An 18,566-nucleotide genomic window follows, 5' to 3' on the forward strand; every position below is an offset into this window, starting at 1 on the left:
TAGAAGTAATAAAAAGTATAAGCCCATCCTGTGGAAAACAGAGTGCAAATATATCTGTATCATGATGCTTCTGCTGCCCCTTTTCAGTGAGCAGCCTCTGTAGTTCCCATGTGTGTAAATTGTGTTCCTTGTGTAACTGCTTCTGTTTACTCATCCTTTGGATGCTCACACAGTGGTGAGATGACCAAGTAGTTGCACCTCTATGCTTGGACATGGATACCTTTTGGCTTTGGGGAGTGCTGAACCACAGAGTCACGCTCACTGTGGCACAGCCTTTAAGGAGGTCAGTATGGCAAGTGTTAAACCAAACAGAAGACAATAAAACCAGATGGAAGACAATAATCTTAAGTGGAGGAAGACAATAAATGGCAATGGATGTTAGCCACTCTTACAGACCTCAAGGATACAATAAAGCTATAACAATAATTGCAGTTTTAACTGTTGCTTACCCTGTATCAATCAGAGTAATTCATTCCAGTTACTTATTACACTCAAACCACACTAAATCAAAATCACCAATAGTGCAAATTTATAAGATGTGTTTTGCTCTGGAAGCATTACTGGTCTAGGCAGGAAAAAAAAATCAGTGGTACATTTCAACACAAAAGCCATCTGAGCCTTTACTATAGAAGTAATAAGGCATTTATTATTTCAAGAGCCCTGCATTCACAATATCCCCTTTTTCAAAGAAAACACCCCTTCCTTCCCATTTTTTATGAGGCTAACTTGTAGTATGTCACCACTATGAGACTTCTGAATGTGTTCAGAACAAGACAATAATAGTAAGCCACAGATGAATGATGTGTAGTAAAAATCAATAAACCTTATAACTATTCACTAAGGGAACTGATTTTATGCCTATAAAAATAAAACAATTATAGCAATATTAATGGCAGATTCATCATAGTAATATAAAAAGTCCAAGTGTGCTTGTCTGTTGGGAATCTTTAATTCATCCTTCTGTATTAAGTGTTCACAAGGTAGAAGAAACGGAACTGACTTCAAGAACAACCTTTAAGTTGCAGTAATTCACCCTGTCAAAAAAACCACCAACAAACACAAAACAAAAAAAAAACAGTAAAACTTTAAAAAACAGTTTTGACAATCAACGTTAACTGGGATATGCAGAAAAGGACCAAAATTAAAGCCTCAAATACTGACCAGTAAATCTGATTTTTTTTCATGTCATGATTAGTGATTTCATATTACTATGTGCTGTGTTAACCACATTGTAACAAAACAATATAAATATTTTGTGGTAATGCAGATTAAGCACAGCAAAGGAATTTTTTTTTTTTTAATTGACAGCTCCTCTGCTTTTAGGCATCTATTCAAAATGGGGGGAAGGGGGACAATACAGACATAATAGGAAAAATTTGCCTATCATTTATAGCATACAGAGCTGCTCTAAAACAGGTATTAGAGATTTCAGTTCCACTAATACCACCCAAAGTGTTACTATGGGCCTTTTTTGAACCTATCAGGGTCAACTGAAAGAGGCCCACAGCCATCTGGCCTGGGCTCCGCATCGCCTGCTGGGACAGGACAACAGCACAGGCCCAGCAGGAGCACAACTTGTAGCTGTGTCGTTGCTGCAGCCTCTGCTATCTACAGCTATGACACATCTTTCAAAGTGGCCCGTAGACATCCAGAAATTTAAAAAAAAAAAGCAACTTTTTTTCTTTATTCTGATTGCCGAATTATTTAAGGCAAGTAAAAAAATGAAAGCATTCGATATACGTTTTACATAAAATAAACTAGATTACAGCATAAAACAAGTAAACAGGTAATGGCATTAAAGTCTCTCCTCTAAATCTGGGTAATTGTAAACATTAAAAAAAAGACTGCAGGACTATTCAAGTAATAGAACAATCACAGATGTCTTCTTGTATGCAGGCTATTAGGTTATCTGCCATTCAAGATTATCAAAAAAGACATTTCATTATTCACAGATGCTCATTATCTCCATTTAAAATCTATACATTATATACAACACAGTTTTTGTGGTACTAGAATCCCCATGCCTTCCAAAGGTATATTTTTCACAATACACAATTACAATGAAACAGTGAATACAGTAACATTTTACACTGATGCATCTTAATAGGAACCACCAAATAGACATCTACATTGTACCAAAGTGTCATCACAGTTAGCCTCTCTGAGAGCTTGTGGGAAATATCAGAAGGGTATGCAAGGTTCAGGCACACTGATACATAACATTATTTATTTACAATTGGAAATCAAAAAAAGAAAAAAAGAAAAAGAAAAGGAAGAAAAGAAACAACAGCCTTTTGCGGTTAACGCTTTCTAAACGTGACAAATACATATCTCCATTTACTGTGTGGTTCGCAACTTAGCAGCAGACCCTGTGTGCGAGCCTTGGTACTGATACAAAAAAAGTAAAGAATATATATATATTTTTATATATATATGTATATATATATATACGCATATATATATATATAAAAACAGAAGTCTAATTACAGCAACATTTGTTACTCTGTGATAAAATCTGCAATTTACAAAAATGAAATGACTGGTTTTTGCCTGCCATTAAGGCATTTCAAATTAACACCATGGAACTGATGTCTGTAATAAAGCGCTTCCTCATGTGATCCAGTCACATGACAATGTTCATCCCCAAATTCATCATTCTCTGAAAAGAGAAAGAAGAACGTTTTAGTAGGCAGCATTCCTTCTTCTTACTTTTTTTCTGCACTTTGGATACATCATGAAATGAAATCTGAACTAGTATTCTCAAACTCAAGCAGCAGAAATGGCAAGCCATGTCCTAATCCCTCCCCTGCCAGGAACAACATACGGAGAAGTAACCTGTGCTGGAAGTTATCTTATGGATTCTGATGCCCTATTATCCATCAGCTCTTTAAGGGCTACAAGCCTTTCTCACTCAAATAATTCCAGCTAAGAGCCTTTCACGGTTGCTTGTCTTCAGAGTTAGCTTTCAGAAGGAAATCCATAACCCTGGAATTTTCAGCACTATTTAATACATTAAACTCTGAGGTTTAACATGGCAGCAATGAACAAAACCCTAATTTTAAAGATGCTTTGGGTTTTTCACTTGAGATGGCATCATTATAATACAGGAGAGTCTCTTTTCTCTTGAAGAGTAATGATGATAATTGAAGAGTAAATTCAATTGAAAACCTAGAAAATAACTGAGCAGCAAATGTGTGGAAGTAACTTAAATAAGAGTCATCACTAACGAGCTCCCGAGCAAACCTCTCTGAAAGGAAAATCAGCAAACGAGGCAGACCTGCAGAATAGATAAAATCCTAAGTTTTCCTGGTCATAAATAGAACCAACTGAACATTAATTTTAAACTAATTTTATAAAAATTTGGATCTTACTATTATCTTAATATTATTATTATCTTAAATTATATTTCATAATCACTTGTTTTATCTTAATACAAACACTTAAAGGATTCTCTATGGAAAATCTCAGAAGACAGACTACTTATTCTTTCCTAATGATCTACATTACAGTTACAGGACACAACTAAGGACAAAATGTCACCCTAAAGAGAACAAAACTGCAATTAACCCAAAATACCAAGTTTTTCCTCAACCTTAAAAACTGTGTCATATAACGAACTGCAGACCATCAGGCTAAAAAATCTAAGATTTGCTTTCTCCTCTCAATGATATGATATATAATTTACTGGCTATTTACCTTCTTTGTGCAGGAAACATACCAGATGCAGATGCCTGTGCAGCCACCTGCTGAGTGGCAACAAGGGCAGCAGAGGTCAATCCTGAGGGAAAGAAGAAACAAAGGAATGTTGATGTACGTCTGGTTTTAATGGATTTTTGTGCTCAAAGAAATCATAGGAAGCATCTCTAGGGCAAAAAGCCAGAAAATAGTGGGGCTTAACACTATATAAATGGCAAATATTCCAGGCAACAGCGTTAAGACAGTCTGTCCAGTTTGATCAATATAACTTTATTTAATAAACTGAATTGTCCTTGACAGATATTTTACAAGAAATTACAGCATTTCAACTTGTACTGCATTCCTTTCCAAATACTGCACTGCATGATGCTAAGTGGTTTGCATGAGTTCCTGAGGAAGCTCAGTAGAAATTGCAGGTACTAGGAAACAACAAGAATCAAAAGACACAGTGAATTACAGAAACGACATGCCAGCTGCTCAGAATACAATACTTTCATAATAAGTTATAATTTTTACAGTTTTGCCACTGAACAAGCATAATGCATCCCAAAAGGCACATGGAATCACTGAATCAAACTGAGAAATGTCAAGACTTTTACACAGGAAAAATAAGTACTGAGGCATCAAGTGAACATAAAGAAATAATGTCATTTAGCCACCGATTGTGGTAGCACATACTTTGCTGCAAGGGAGGAAATCTCTTTTTCATTCAGCCAGAGTCCACAGTTAGAGAAAAAACATTCAAAGACTGGTATAAAACCTAGGGAGAATAAATCGCATCTTACTGTGCTTTTTCCCTGACTGCAATTTTGTGCACGGCATTTGCCAAAATACAAAGAGTCCTCTTTCAGATGGTCAAATTATAACAAGCGCAAACCCTTGTGACTGCAATGCCTTGCACATAAAATATGTTCAGTATAAAAAGCTTTTGTCTTTGCTACACTTTCTCCATTGCTTACACAACCCTCATTATACAAAAAGGAGGTTATTTGCTTTGGATTTTTTACTGCCTTTCAGCCAGTTAATGTCAGTTTGCAGGAGGAATCAAAACATTCATGTGAATGACAGCCTAACTGGTACATCTTTAATAATGCTCTGACACCCAGTTTCGGAAACAAAAGTTGGCATTTCTCAGACATGAAGCTATTAATATACTCTTAGTACATGCTGTGAATTTTCAAGCCTTCTTCCTAAATCAGCACTTCTGATTTAACAGTGGGATCTCTACTCAAAGTGCTTCATGTAGGCATGATTTCCAACGTCAAGGCAACAATCCTACAAGCAAGCCAATCCCACCATTGGAAATTTTCTGCTCACCTTGAAATGGGTCATATTGTCCAGGTATGAGGGGGTAACCCATTCCAACATGTGTGTGATGGTGTGTATGGAGATGCCGCTGGCTAAAAGGAGAATGGCGGTCTCGTTCCCTTTCTGCTTCCCGTTCACGCTCAGCTGCTGATTTTTCCACAGGCTAGTAATAGAAATTGAAAGAAAACTGATGTGGGAATTTTAGAAGGGATGAAATCACAAGAAAACCACACTTATCCATACCTGTCAAACACTTTTTGAATACTAATGATAAAGCTAATTTTATCAGCTAATGATAAAGCTGATTATTTGCACTTGATTCTTATCTAAAGTTAGTCTTTCTAGCTAATGGAAGATTTTCCAAGGCACAGAGATTTTGAGGCAACATACTGCAGCTTCAAGCCACCACAATGACTTCTATTTTTTTCCTGAAGCTTGGCTGGCTTGCCAATGTGTGGACAACCTAGCTGAGCTGCTGAAAGCTGATGTAAATGAATTCTCAAGCCTCTATAGCACTCTGGGGATCAAGTCTGACTGAATAGCCAGAAAACCTTTTACAAATTATAATTACAGTCAATGACTTGCTCACAATTAAAACTAGCACCAACTTATCTGAAAGTGAAATATCAGTATTTGTTCCAACATGTAAATCTTCAGAAATTGAGGCTGGTAATCTGCTCCTTGAAAGATGTGGATTCTTGGCAAATACAAGGAGGGGATATTACCAAATCCCATAGCCCAACTTCTTATTTATTATCTGTTTCCAAACAGGAGTTCCCCATTTAACTACAATATAAAATATGCCCCAGGAAGTACCTCTGAATCTTTGTTTCCGCATGAATTCATTCAAGATAGGAAGAGTCTGAGGACAGAACTGTGCTACGTGTCACTTCCAGTTTATGCCACGGAAGCATCCTGACCATAAATTGTTTTTATTTTAAGCAGTGCTATAAAGAAGACTCATGCATTCACAGCTTGCTGCCAGATTGTGTGCTTCTTAAAATTATGTTCTTTCTCTACCCCTGCCCATATGTAACCCTCTTCAGTAACAACTGAGGAAGCCTTACAACAGGTGACTTGCTGCGATACTGGCTGGCATGCTGCTGGAGTAAATCCAGTGCTTTGGACTCAGTGGTTGTTTTTGCATTGATGCTTGGGCTGGTATTGACTTTCTCTGTCTCTTCTCTCCCTGACATCTTCCCATAAACTGGATAATGAAATCCTGGAGAGAGATAGGCTCCTGCAGATAAACAATAAATACAACATCAAGCTACTGTTTTTACATTTTGGTTATATCAAGGTAGGAGGAGGGAATGTCAGAACAGAGCATAACAGCAAAAGTAGATCACATGACTATCAAATGGCATCTTCGCTCTTCAATTTCATCACCTAATTTACCCTGATGAATGGAGGTTATAAAGAGAGTTCAGTTGATAGCCATTTCAGACATTTATGGGTCCTCTTTAAGTGAAAGGAATAGTAACTATAACGTTTCTGACAGTAAGTGCTTAGAATATTTTTATAGGCAATAAACTATCTGTCAGTCTAACAGCAATAGCAGACTGTCAAGGGTTGAGAAACTTGTAGCTGGGAACTGTGACAGTTCATAAAAGGACCATCTTGTATTAAATCAGTTTCATTTACAGAACTTTGCCTAGTAGAAGCACAAGCCACACAACGCCACCCATGAAGCTTCTAATTTACCCTAGCTACTATAAGAAATATTAAAATGTAGGCTTTACTGTAACTTGAGGGTGAAAATTGTAACTATTGGTGCAAGGCAAATTTCAGAATACATACCAGGATAGCTGTGCATTAGGACAGGAGAGACTGCGCGATAGGCTGGATGGTTGGGATCATACATCTGTGGATACGGATAAGCATGCAAGTACTGGATATATGACTGATGCTGACTCATTGGTGAGGAAACTGCTACTCTAGCACCCCGAGAGTCCTTCCAATTTACAGGAGTCTTTTGATCATCATTTTTTATCTTGCTCTCATCCACTGATTGAGAATCAGAACGCTTGACCTCTTTAGGCTCCTCTTTAATGCTTGCTAATGAGACAGGAAGGTTAGGCAGGGAACTTTCCTTGTTCGGTGTTTTTCTAGGGCTGTCTTCTTTTAACTTTTTCTCACGATCAAGTTCTTCTGATTTTTGCTGATCAAGGTATTTGGGCTGATAGACATAATGATGCCATGTTCGTGAATCTGGATCCTAATACAGAGGAGAAAAAAATTGTTCTGAACTTAGATGTTGAAATAAGTTCATTATTGATATTTCCCATACTTCAGTTAAGGTATTTTTAATAGCTGTTTTAATACCATATCCATATTACAGAAAAGAGAGGTTTGCTTGCTACAGAGTGCCTTGAGCTCAAAGTCAAACCAATATTCCCATGAAGGAGCAAGAGACTATTATCAAAATTTAATTCAATTGCTTCATCTTATATCCTTCTTCATGCCTTTAACTAGTTTAATCATGAAATACATATGCATTGTAACAAAGTTCTGAAACCATGCTATTCATAAAACATTTTAATTAAAGCCCACAGAGAGATTTTCCCACTAGAGAGCAAAAAATATCTGTGAACCACAAAATTAAAATTAAAACTGGCTAATATTATGCTAGAGCGCTTAGAATACCTGGAACAATGCACATGAAAAACTGATTAACTGAAAAGATGCTGCCTCCCATTTGGGAATCAGCAGAAGTCAGACATTAAGGCAGACTTCTTCAGCTGACAGTCTTACTTCAAGTTCGTAAAACTACACATGGGTAATTATAGGATTATAGATAGGTAATTATAAATTATAGGATTAGGACCACATGGTTTAAAGAGCATGTACTGGGCACTGTAAATATCTTTTTACACATTATATTACACCAGTTTATAAACATATCATAGGTATGTGATTTCTTTAAAATATCACACCAAATCAGTACCAAGAATTAACAGGAAAACTTCTTTTTCTAACACAGAAAATGCAAAAGTTAACTGTAAACATTTTCTCCAATTGACAGACATTATGGCACATGCCACAAAAATATAAGCACACAACTAGAAGCTTGGACAGTCTGGTTCAAATACTCATTTGAATCAGCAAAAGTATTCTCCTGCTTAGGGCTAACTCCCACTCCCCTGACCATACTGTATCTTGAAAGACAGTGCATAAGGCTAAAGTTTGGGATGTACCATACACCAGAACATGAAAGCATCAAGCATTGAGGCTCCAGTTCAATGCACAGAGACAGTCGCATTGCCTCAAATGAAGACATCTAGGAAGGTCAGCATGAAGCCACTGGATAAAATTCTGGTTCCACTGAAATCAATGGCAAAACTATCACTGACTTCAGTGGAGAGAGGATTTCATCCATTGTGTAGGTCTGTAGGGGCTTGAGGTTGGTTGAGGGGAGAAGGGGAACTTAACTGCTTCAAAAAGGTCACCTTGGGTTAAGATAAAGAGCTATGCTTCAAGTCAACTCTTCAAAGAACCAGCTCACCCATCTTTAGTAAATGCCAACTGTCTTTTAACAAAAAAAAGAAACACTTCAAACCATGTTTCAAATCTGCTTTAAGTCTTCTCGCAATGAAACTGCTTATTTTTCCTGAAATTTCTTATTTCTCAACTAAGCAAAATGCTTAGAATTTACATCTAAAAGAGAAATCTAATTCTATTTCATTCATGCATATAATTTAAGTCTATTCAGGTCTTAAACCTAGGTTCTGTCACCACCTTACTAGAATTTTTAATTTATTTTTTTATTCTTTTCAAGTAGCTCAACTGGAAGGTCTATTGGTCTATTCACAGACTACAATACCATACGGTGTAAAAAAAGGATGGTGGAGCTTGTTTGGCTGCAGAGGTAGAAGAACATATCAGAACCAGGGAGAAAATCTCACACGACTTAAAGATAAATCAAGACTCTCTTGTTCCACTTCTTGTGATCTCACCTGTTTAAATCTTGTGGTCGGATCTACTCCTGTTTGCTTCATGGAGTCCATAACAGATTTCATCTCCACCGCCTCCTTTATAAGCTGGTGGTTTTCCATTTGTTTTGCTTTGAAACTCTCCGACTGAAGCTGCTGCTGGTGATTGGAAAGGATCTGTGACTTGGTTGTCTCCTCACCTTTGTTAGGAACTGATGACCCTATTTTAGTGTTATTTTTGCTGGACTCCGGAGTTGAAGGGGCCTTTGAAATAGTGGCAGATGGAATATTCTTCTGCTTGTTGTCATCCTTCCCAATCTCCTTCAAGGGGGGGTCATTCTTCCTTTCACAGTCCCTCCCAGTTTGTGCCATTTTCTGTTCTGCTAGTCTCTGGTCCTCGTAGTATTTTTCATACTGCTGCCTGTAAGCAGGGTTAGAGGCCATTAAGGACTTTTGGTCCATATAGAGCCCATAGGCATACTGTCCATAATAAAGTGACTGAGCAAGTGCAGGGTGCCTTTGCGTTATTACCGACTGATGTTGTGGCGGCTGCAAATTAGAGGAAGTGCTTTCACTTTTCTTGGCATCTGATGCTTCTGCCTTCTCTTTCTTTTCAGCCTCTTCCTCAGCCTCTTTTTTGATCTTCAGTGTCTGTGGGGTACTGCTGTTCCCAGCTGCTGGGGCACTGACCTGTCCAGAGTGCAAGTAACTTGGGGAATAATAAGGATCATAGCCATGGTAATAGGGAGAATGAGACTCTTTTGCTTGAGCCGATTGTGCTGTGGTTGAAGAATGTCCTTTTACAACACCATCTTTATTAGAAATAATATCTGACGGAGAGCTGGCCTTTGACCTCATGCCCTCTGACCTGCTGTCAGAGCCACCGTCATCAGCTGCATCAGAAATATCTGAGTAAGCAGGGCTGTTGGTTTTGGCAGCTGTGCTATCTGCACCATTTTGTGTCAACACATGCAGTGGCGCCATAGCAGATTGTCCATTCACCAAAGTGCTGCATTCCATCCTGGAGGCACTCCCTATGGAAGGGCTGGGCGCATTGTCTGTGAACGTGTAAACTTTATCAGCTTCAGCCTTAATACTTGCCATCCTGCTCTCTTGAGACTCTGACAGTCCATTAGCTAGCACTTCATTCTTGTTGAGATGGTCCTTTAAAAAATGTCCAGATAAGTCTTTCCCAGACCCTTTTGAATCCTCCAGCTTTCCCAGCTTAGAATCCATCTTGGGGCTGCCCGTCTCCTTGCTTTCTTTGTCCTTCAGCTTTCTCTTCTCCTTTTTCTTTTTGTCTTTGAGTGATGTGAGAGCTGGGTTTACAGTGCTTGGCTCTCCCATAATTGTGGGCTTTGGTTGAATAGGTTTCAGTGGAGGGCTCTTTGGTGTAGCCTGAACAATAGTAGTTGTTAGAGAGGGCAATCCCGGTATTGTCCCTGTAGTGGTGGTTGTAAAGGCTGTAGTAGGTATAGCTATTAATTGGGGAGGAGTTGGTGCTGGCGCTGGGGCAATGGGCCTGGCTGTTTTCAGTTTGGAAAGGTTTTTATCCACTTTGCAATTGTTCGATTTCTTGCCTTTATCACCCAAACTCTTCTTGTCAATTAAGCCTTCAGCCTCCAATTTCGGCATTTCAGTTTGCAAATTGCCATCTGCTACTGAGCAATTATCCAGTGTGGCTGCCATATTAGAAATTACTGGAAGGCTGTTCAGTTCACTGTTCAGACCCTTCTTTTTGCCAGAATTCTTTCCAGTTTTGGAACTGATAACTGAACTGGGGCCATTGCTGGTCAGTTCCCTCTTTCCCTTGGGAGTCCCTGGGGTAGCAATGGAGGAAGGAGATGTTGGTGCTTTTAGTGGATCAAAGCCTGGCAAATTTGTGCTTTGCTCACTGCATTCAAGTGCCACATTACTCAGTGCTTCCTCACAGTCTGAAATTTTGTCTTCACTGTCAGGTTCAAACTCCAGCTTGTTTTCGGGGTCCAAATGTGCATGAGCCTGATGATAACGTAATCCATTAATGTGCTTGTACTTTTTGTTGCAGTTGGGGTGAGGACAGTCAATCAGCACTGGAGAAGAGCAGCCTTGGTCCAAAAAATTAGTCTCCGGTTTCCCCTGTGGGGTGGTGGGAGTGCTTCTAGAGTTAGTACGAACACGTTTTCCGGATTTATTGTCCTCCGAACTGGAGTTCAAATCTAGCTCCATAGGAGGCTTAGTTTTCCTCTTGTTCGTGGACGAGGGGCTGGCTTTTACTTCATCCATGGCGCAGTTGGGGGGTGTTCTGCGCCCACTGGAGTTAAGGCTGCCCCTCCTCCCCTTCCCATTGGCACCACCTCGATTCTTATTCTGAAGCCCTCTGGACTCTGCAAAACTTGCATCATTACCAGGTACAGTGGCAGCTGCAGCGGACCTAGCCCGCTTTCCCCTGCCCCGTCCTCCACGCATTTCCAGGTCACTTGTGGGTGATTCACAAAACCTGCACGAACAAGAGATTTCATCATCAGGAATCATGAACTAAAAAAATAAAAAACACCACCCCTTCCCATAACAGAATCTTCATACATGTTAAAGGAATTATATCCTTCTGATAAAATGAGAGTGCTACAGTCTCAAAGGGAAAGTCATTAAAAAAGGACAAAAATGGTAAGGACACATCCAACTAATTAGAACAATGGAGTGAAAAATTTTCAAAACTTACATAAATGCATTTCTAAAGTAATTGCCATCTGACTGACTCCCCTGTATTTCCCCTTCCTTCTCAAAAATACAAAAGAAAAGTAAAAAAGAATTTCCACCCCACATTGTAATCCGGAACTACTCTTTTCACTGGTGCATGTTTTCAATTATAACCAGTTGTGTTTTATTAATCTCTGTACAGTCTCTTGGCCAAGACTGGGGGTTAAAATACAACAGAGAAAAAACAGAATCACAATGTTTGCCTACCTAGGAGGGGCCCAGTCATGCTTTGTGCAGTCCAGCAGTGTTCCCACGTAAGTCTTGTTCCTCCATGTAACATTTACCACTAGGACACCTGCCAGTGGGAGCAAAAGAAAGTATTATCACAGTTAGAACAATAATCGGGGTAGGTTTTTTGTTTTCCTTTTCTTGGTGTTTTTTTGGGTTTTCTTTTGTTTGTTTGTTTGGGGTTTTTTTTGTTTGGTTCTCCTTCCTCACAAAGTGAGACCTTTACTCTCATCTGCTTTCAAACACTGTGGTATATACTCTTCCTCTTTTCTGGTTTCAGTGACCTCAAGTTAAAACCCACAGGAAAAACAGCAAGCAAAAAGAACAAGAGCATGTGCACACACATGTAAGTGTGTAAGAGAGCGTGTCTGTGTGACCGTGTGTGTAATCAAGATAGAGTTGACAGAAGGAAATGGGTTTTGCCATGTCCTGCTGTAAAACAGCAACACTCACCTCTTAATTTTGCTATTATTGCACAAAATTGCTTTCACTTGGCAGCCTGCCAGCATAAACTAAGCACCAGATACAGTGTTTAAATCAGTAGGTGACTGAGAAGAATCTGCTTTGCTTTGAACAATATGATAATGATGCTTCTATTTATTTGAAATTGCACATATCCAAACACACAAACACACACACACACATATGCACTGCATGTTTTGTTCAGCAGATACAGTTGAAAACATGTATTATTTGCCTTGCTTTTTCTTCTGTGGAAAGCAAGGGACTAGACATGAAACTTCAAACATATAGTAAAGCTAAGAGTAATTGCAATATATATACATAGGAAGAGGGATCCTTTAAAACCATACTGTAATTTAATTGCTTTTCCAGTTTTGATGCTCATTAAATGCAACTTTGTTTGTTCATCTAAAGCAGAATTCTAATTTTGGTTTATTTGTATTATCCCTATAAAATGTGTGAATGGTAAGGATATCATAAGTAACAAGAAAATAAATGTGGGGGATGTCTTTCAAATGTTTTCAGGTTGTCCTCAAACGCTTCTTCACATAATTTATCATGTTTATGGACTAGCCAGCACAATGACCCCTTTAATTCATTAACAGCCACAGATAAATACAAGATAATATTATTGAACCAGACATCTCTTCTCATTAGAATGCACACTGTAATAAAAATTATATTTTACCTAACAAAGAAAGGCACAATACAAAATGCTCCCAATTTATGAAAGGTATGAAGACACCAGCTCGCAGCTGCCAGCCTTGTGACTTGTTTTTCCTCTACACTTCCCTTATTCTATCTGCAGTGTTTCTGTAACAGATATGATGATGGCATTGTGCCAGAATGTTTCCAGCCTGTCTTTTTGCTTTGTCTTACCAGCACAATTTCTAATTTTGCACTAAAACCATCCCTCTCTGCTGCACCGAGGTGAAGTTAACACACAACCAGCCGCTTATTTCCTTGGGGGTCTTTTAGCAGCAGGGAAGTAATTTTAAGTGTTGTTAGCAGAGGTACCAGGGAAGAAGGGATTTCCTCGAAAAGTCTCTGTAACAGATTTGAAATTTATCCCCCATACGGTTTTTCATTGCGATTAAGATTACATGACCAGACTTTTCTCTGCTGGGGTGACCTGGTCTGAAGCAAGAAAGATAAAGAGCGCTTCCAGCCAGGGTCAGAGCCAGAACTTGAATACTTGGCTCAAAGAAGGATCATGGTGGAGTCATCATCCCTGGAGGTGTTTAAGAAAAGACTGGACATGGCACTTGGTACCCTGATCTAGTTGGCATGGTGGTGTTCGGTTATGGTGGTGTTTGGTCCTAGGCTGGACTCGATGATCTCAGAGGTCTTTCCCAACCAAACTGATCCTGTGATTCTGTTATCAGGATTTAAACACCATGCTGTATTTTTACGACCCATGACAACTAGGCAGCCTGCAGAGACTCCCAGGGTGCTTTAGCCTCACCCCCTCCATAGGTGTGGAGGCAGCCTAGGGTGCTGGGGGGTTGGGAGGAGGAGGAGGAGAACACCCCAGTACATCCACAGAGGAAATACCTGTTGGTGGAAATGGCATTTCTTGCAATGAGCAGCTCCAAGCTATGTTCCCTCCTGCCACTCACACACTAGAGAGGGGAGATTAAAAAGGTGTTTCTCTAGTAACCTCAATGACCTCCTTCCACTGTAACAACTTGTCATCTGTGACTCCATAAGGCTCCAAGAGAAAATCACAGGTATTTTTCACTGTTAAATTCTATTATGTCATGCAGCCCATCTCTCTGCAGCAGCACCGTTGCTCCCTCCTGCCCACATACCAGTGTTTGTCCAGTCTCCTAAATGGACAAAGCAAGGAGGGCTTTCTGACATCCCACAGCGTATCACTGGAGAATTATCTGTGCCATTTATTTTTCCTCAGATAGTTCACCTTTATCTCTTTGTTACTTTTGGGGAGGGGTTGAGTTGGGGGATTTTTTGGGTGTGGGATTTTTTTTTAATAAAGGTTTATTTTGACTGAAGCATCTATCTTCCCTGATATTTGTAGTCTTGTTGATCTCTGTGCACTTTATTCATTTATTACTTTATATACCAGACCTAGGGATAGTCATTTACCTATTGATAGAAAAGAGGACAAAGTAGAAGGCATAGAATAGGGATAATAATAAAAGCCTCTGAAATCAATACATATTTCAGTAATTCTTAGCAGACATTCAAATGACCTTCCAGTGTAAGAAAGTCAGTATTTCAAAAGCAAACTCAAGTTCCTTGTTTAAAGTTAGTTACATTAGCATCTCATTAAGTTTGTTAGTCTTAGAAAAGGTCCCATGTAAGTTGGAGAGAATATTAATGTCTATGCTGTGTTTGAGTGGCAAGTAATAAATTTCCTTTCCCTTTTGGACAGCACATTGCTCAGCCATAAGTAAGGTTCCACAGAAGTGGCAGCGAAGGTAGCTCATTTACTCTTCTAAGATTATCATAGAAATGGGTTAAGAGAATAAAGGTAACATGGGAGGTAAGACTGATCTAACAAAACATGCAACTGGTTGAGGCTTATTGGACCAAAGTACTGGAAAATGATAACTGAGGTGGTAATGTAGTCCTGAAGAGAAAGGGTTATTCTTGCTGCACCAAGTCAGGGTGTATTATTTGTCCTGGCACAGAGTTCAAGCTCCAAATAAGAACCTCTGCTGAGACTGCTCTGTCTCAGAGACAGTACAAGAATAGTACTAGAGCAGTCTTCACCTCATCTCCAAGTATTGCCTCTGAGTACACTGCACACACAGTCACAGATGCACTAACCCTTCTCTAAGTTGTTACTTAGAGCTTCTCTCTTTGTGCATGTGTGTCCTGGGGCATAGCTGCCCACATATCTCCTCCATCTTGTGAAGTAACATATCACACACAGGATCAAACCTCACTGGGGCTGTGTCAAGTCATAAGGCCCTGTAATGAGACTTCCTCTTATATTACACTCTACACTAGACTACACATCATATAACAATAATTTATTTAGCATTGCCTGAACAAGAGAGAAAATTCAAAGAGTCTGAGGAACCCAGAAGTTTCATATTGTCTGAATACAGATATGTATTTTCCCCTTAAAAAAGCCCCAAAGGCTAAACTTTTTAAAATACCTATTACTGAAGGATGGGGAAAAAAAAAATCACATGCTTCTAATGCAGTGTACCTGAGGGCACACTTTAAGATTCTGGTTCAGGAGGAAACGTAGATAAATACCTAATCCTGTTCTTGTGAAGTTGGATGAAACAACAGTGAATATATTTAGACTACATGCAAATGCTTCTTTGACCAAGTAAGGGTGTCAACTCAAAGAGTTTGGCCAATTACCACAGGACAGTTCACAAGAGTCAGATGCAATAAACTTATCTCCCCAATGAGAGTGTCAACTTCATGGTTAATTTGGTTTATCATTTCACTTGCAAAGTATGTATCTATTCACAGTTACAGTATATTTGAAATTAGTAATATCTTCTACAGTATTTATTATCATATGTCCTGAATTAAAGTAATCAAGAGTAAGAAAATTAAAAGTTCTAAAGTTACTACCTATGCAACTTTTTATCCTTAAGGAGTAGACACAGTAAGCAGTGAGTTTTATATGTGGGGTAAGACAAGAAAATGGTGTCATGTTCACCTACTGTACCTTTTTTGCCAAAATCCATTTTTAGCCAAGGCAGGATCATACCCAAGAGCATTAATGTATGACAATGGCACACACGGTATGTTACCTGGTGTCCACCACTGTCAATAGAAGCCCCTCCTTTATATCAGAGGTAATCTCATTAGCCTATGAGGAGCAAGAAAAGATTCTGTATTTTGCTGTTTTCTTTCACAGTGCATGTACTATTATAAGCTATTTTTCTTAACTCATCATATTCATAATCACAATGTTTATGGCAAAAAATTTCCCAGAGAGGAAAAAAACAACACATGCCTAGAGGAGCACAAAACCATTTTACATAAGCAATTCTGGTAGATAAAATGTACAAAACAACTGTGACAATGTGTATGCATTTTATTATGGTATGAAAGGTTACATGTCACAAAAGTGAACTGTAATAAAATAATTTCAGAAACCCACAGAAGGAAGTACTTTTTATGAGTTCTGTGGATGTGATGTACCTGTTCTCCTTCCTGTTCTCTCTTCCTCCTTCTCAGCAACTGCATAACACAGGTCAGATCTAAAATTTGCTATTTAACATTAACTGTATTCATAGAGTGAAATAGGCCATCACAAATTGGAAATGAACTAACTAAGCCTCTGACATCACAATCTCAAGGCACCTTCAGTACCCAAGCAAGGGTACCATTCATGTTGACTACTTTGGCACTGCACTTCTAGCAGCCACCTTAGGCTTGTAAGGATCTACTCTTGCAGGTGTTCCGTCATCTCAAGAACAAAAAAGACTGAAGTATCTAGTCTAAAACAGATTTTAATCTCTTTGCATTCTTGATTCTGTTTTCTGCAATGAACATAAGCCACTAATTTTTAGGCTTTGTATTCAAGACTTTGAAAATGAGATCATGTGGTCAGGAATCAAATTATCACATTACTATCTTAAATGCAGGCCCCAGTTTTTGAAAATTCTCGCTTTAGAAAAGAAACTTGTTCAAATTCCAATATAAGTAGACATTACTCAGTTAATGTGACTGGAAAGCCTGACAGTGTTCACAGCATAGGCTGCTTTTTTGTTTTGGTTTTTTTTTTCAGATCAAAGCAAAAGCTACAAAATCCTATTTTAGTTCAAGTTGATTGTTTTCCCAGAGAACTCAGAAGACCAGTTATCTGCATGGGTGAATGGGTAGGCTTTCAATTTTGTAAAAGAAGCTGTTCTCTCTGCTCTTAGCAGAGAATCTGGCTAAAAGTATCTGCAAAATTCTGGAAAAAGCAGATCTGCACAAAATCTTTCTGAATACTTCTGTAAATGATTTGTTGAAGAATATTTAAATGATCTTTCAAAACTAGAAATCATTTGTCTGCTTTTCAGTCATCAAAAGTCATGTATGTTTAAAAAATCATGTATATTTAAAAAGCCACATAAGTCACGTTTAAACGTAAGTGGAGTCCTATGTGCTCAGAATTCCATTCTGCATACTGTCTTTACTATTCTGAGTATCATTTTAAGACAACTTTTGCTCATGCCAGAGAAGATCTCCAAAGTATACTATGCTTTGCAGTATTTTTTGTAAGATTACTTCTTTAAAAGTTAATATGACACATTCTTGTAGTAAAAATCTCTGTGGCATAATAGTTCTTTAAGGTTGAGATGCAATTCTCAGTATTGAGATGATTACACCACTTGATGATTACAGTAAAATCAACTCCTTGCATCTTTGTGATTAGTGAATCCACAAATTTGTTTGCAAGTTAAAGTCCATTTACCTTTTGTCCCAATTTTGCCAAGTACAAATAATACAGACATGCCTTGGATAGCCAAACCATGACATAACTGTCATCAGTGAGTACACCACCACCATGGATTAAACATGTTTTAGTCTACATCTGGCACTTCAATTTTCTTAGTCCTACATTTGAGATCACTTTCTAGCAATAACTAAAGTATATGAAGTGCAAAAAGCTGCAAGATGAAAATCTACAATCTTAGGATTATCTCAAGCTTTTTCATTGCCATTGGTTTAGTAAGGGCATAATAACTCATTTACCTCACAGCCATCATATCCACCACATCATCATCAATCCCAGATCCGCACATACACCTGCAATTCATCCAGGCGTAAAAACCACAGAACAATGTTTATATAAGATTTGCGGTGCAAATGGCTTATTTCTCACTGATTACTTCCATCAAGAAAGAACTCTAAAAATAATAGTGAACATTTTACATATCAAACCAAGTCTTTTACACTGAATGCTGATCTGGTAGACATACAATTTATTTACTACTTTAATCACACTCTCGGTCTAGCATGGCACAAGAACTTAACTACAGCTACAGCAGGTGTACGTGTAACAGGCATCAACATCAGCAAGCCTGAGAATGTAATGATTGTCAGGTGGCCTGGAAATGCAAGACTAGTGGGGATTTTTTGTTTGTTTTGTTTATGGGGTTTAGGGGGGCCTTTTTTTTTTTTTTTTTAAGAGCCCTACTGCTGTGGTGAATGTTTGAAAAGTCACTCTAACCACATCCTGTAATCAAACCATCTGGAGCACAGATCTGCAATTAG

At 38.6% G+C, this 18,566-nt stretch overlaps 1 protein-coding gene across 3 annotated transcripts in view; it reads right to left on the reverse strand.

The window, feature by feature from the left end:
* Positions 1-935: 935 nt before the first annotated feature.
* ZNF608 (zinc finger protein 608) overlaps positions 936-18,566 on the reverse strand; it is an 86,432-nt gene continuing 68,801 nt past the window's right edge. For 2 of the 3 annotated variants that reach the window (XM_018086172.2, XM_018086171.2), the window contains exons 4-10: positions 11,883-11,970; positions 8,961-11,415; positions 6,805-7,222; positions 6,072-6,244; positions 5,014-5,167; positions 3,697-3,778; positions 936-2,659 (exon numbers count right to left, since the gene is read on the reverse strand). In XM_018086172.2, coding sequence (XP_017941661.1) covers positions 2,653-2,659; positions 3,697-3,778; positions 5,014-5,167; positions 6,072-6,244; positions 6,805-7,222; positions 8,961-11,415; positions 11,883-11,970 — 3,377 coding nt within the window. In that variant the 3' untranslated portion in view covers positions 936-2,652. Of the gene's footprint in view, positions 2,660-3,692; positions 3,779-5,013; positions 5,168-6,071; positions 6,245-6,804; positions 7,223-8,960; positions 11,416-11,882; positions 11,971-18,566 lie in introns of those variants that run through there. The other variant, XM_008923280.3, reaches the window with a different exon arrangement.

The sequence above is a fragment of the Manacus vitellinus genome, unplaced genomic scaffold (assembly GCF_001715985.3).
Source record: "Manacus vitellinus isolate BGI_N305 unplaced genomic scaffold, ASM171598v3 scaffold_9_pilon, whole genome shotgun sequence".
NCBI lineage: Eukaryota > Metazoa > Chordata > Aves > Passeriformes > Pipridae > Manacus > Manacus vitellinus.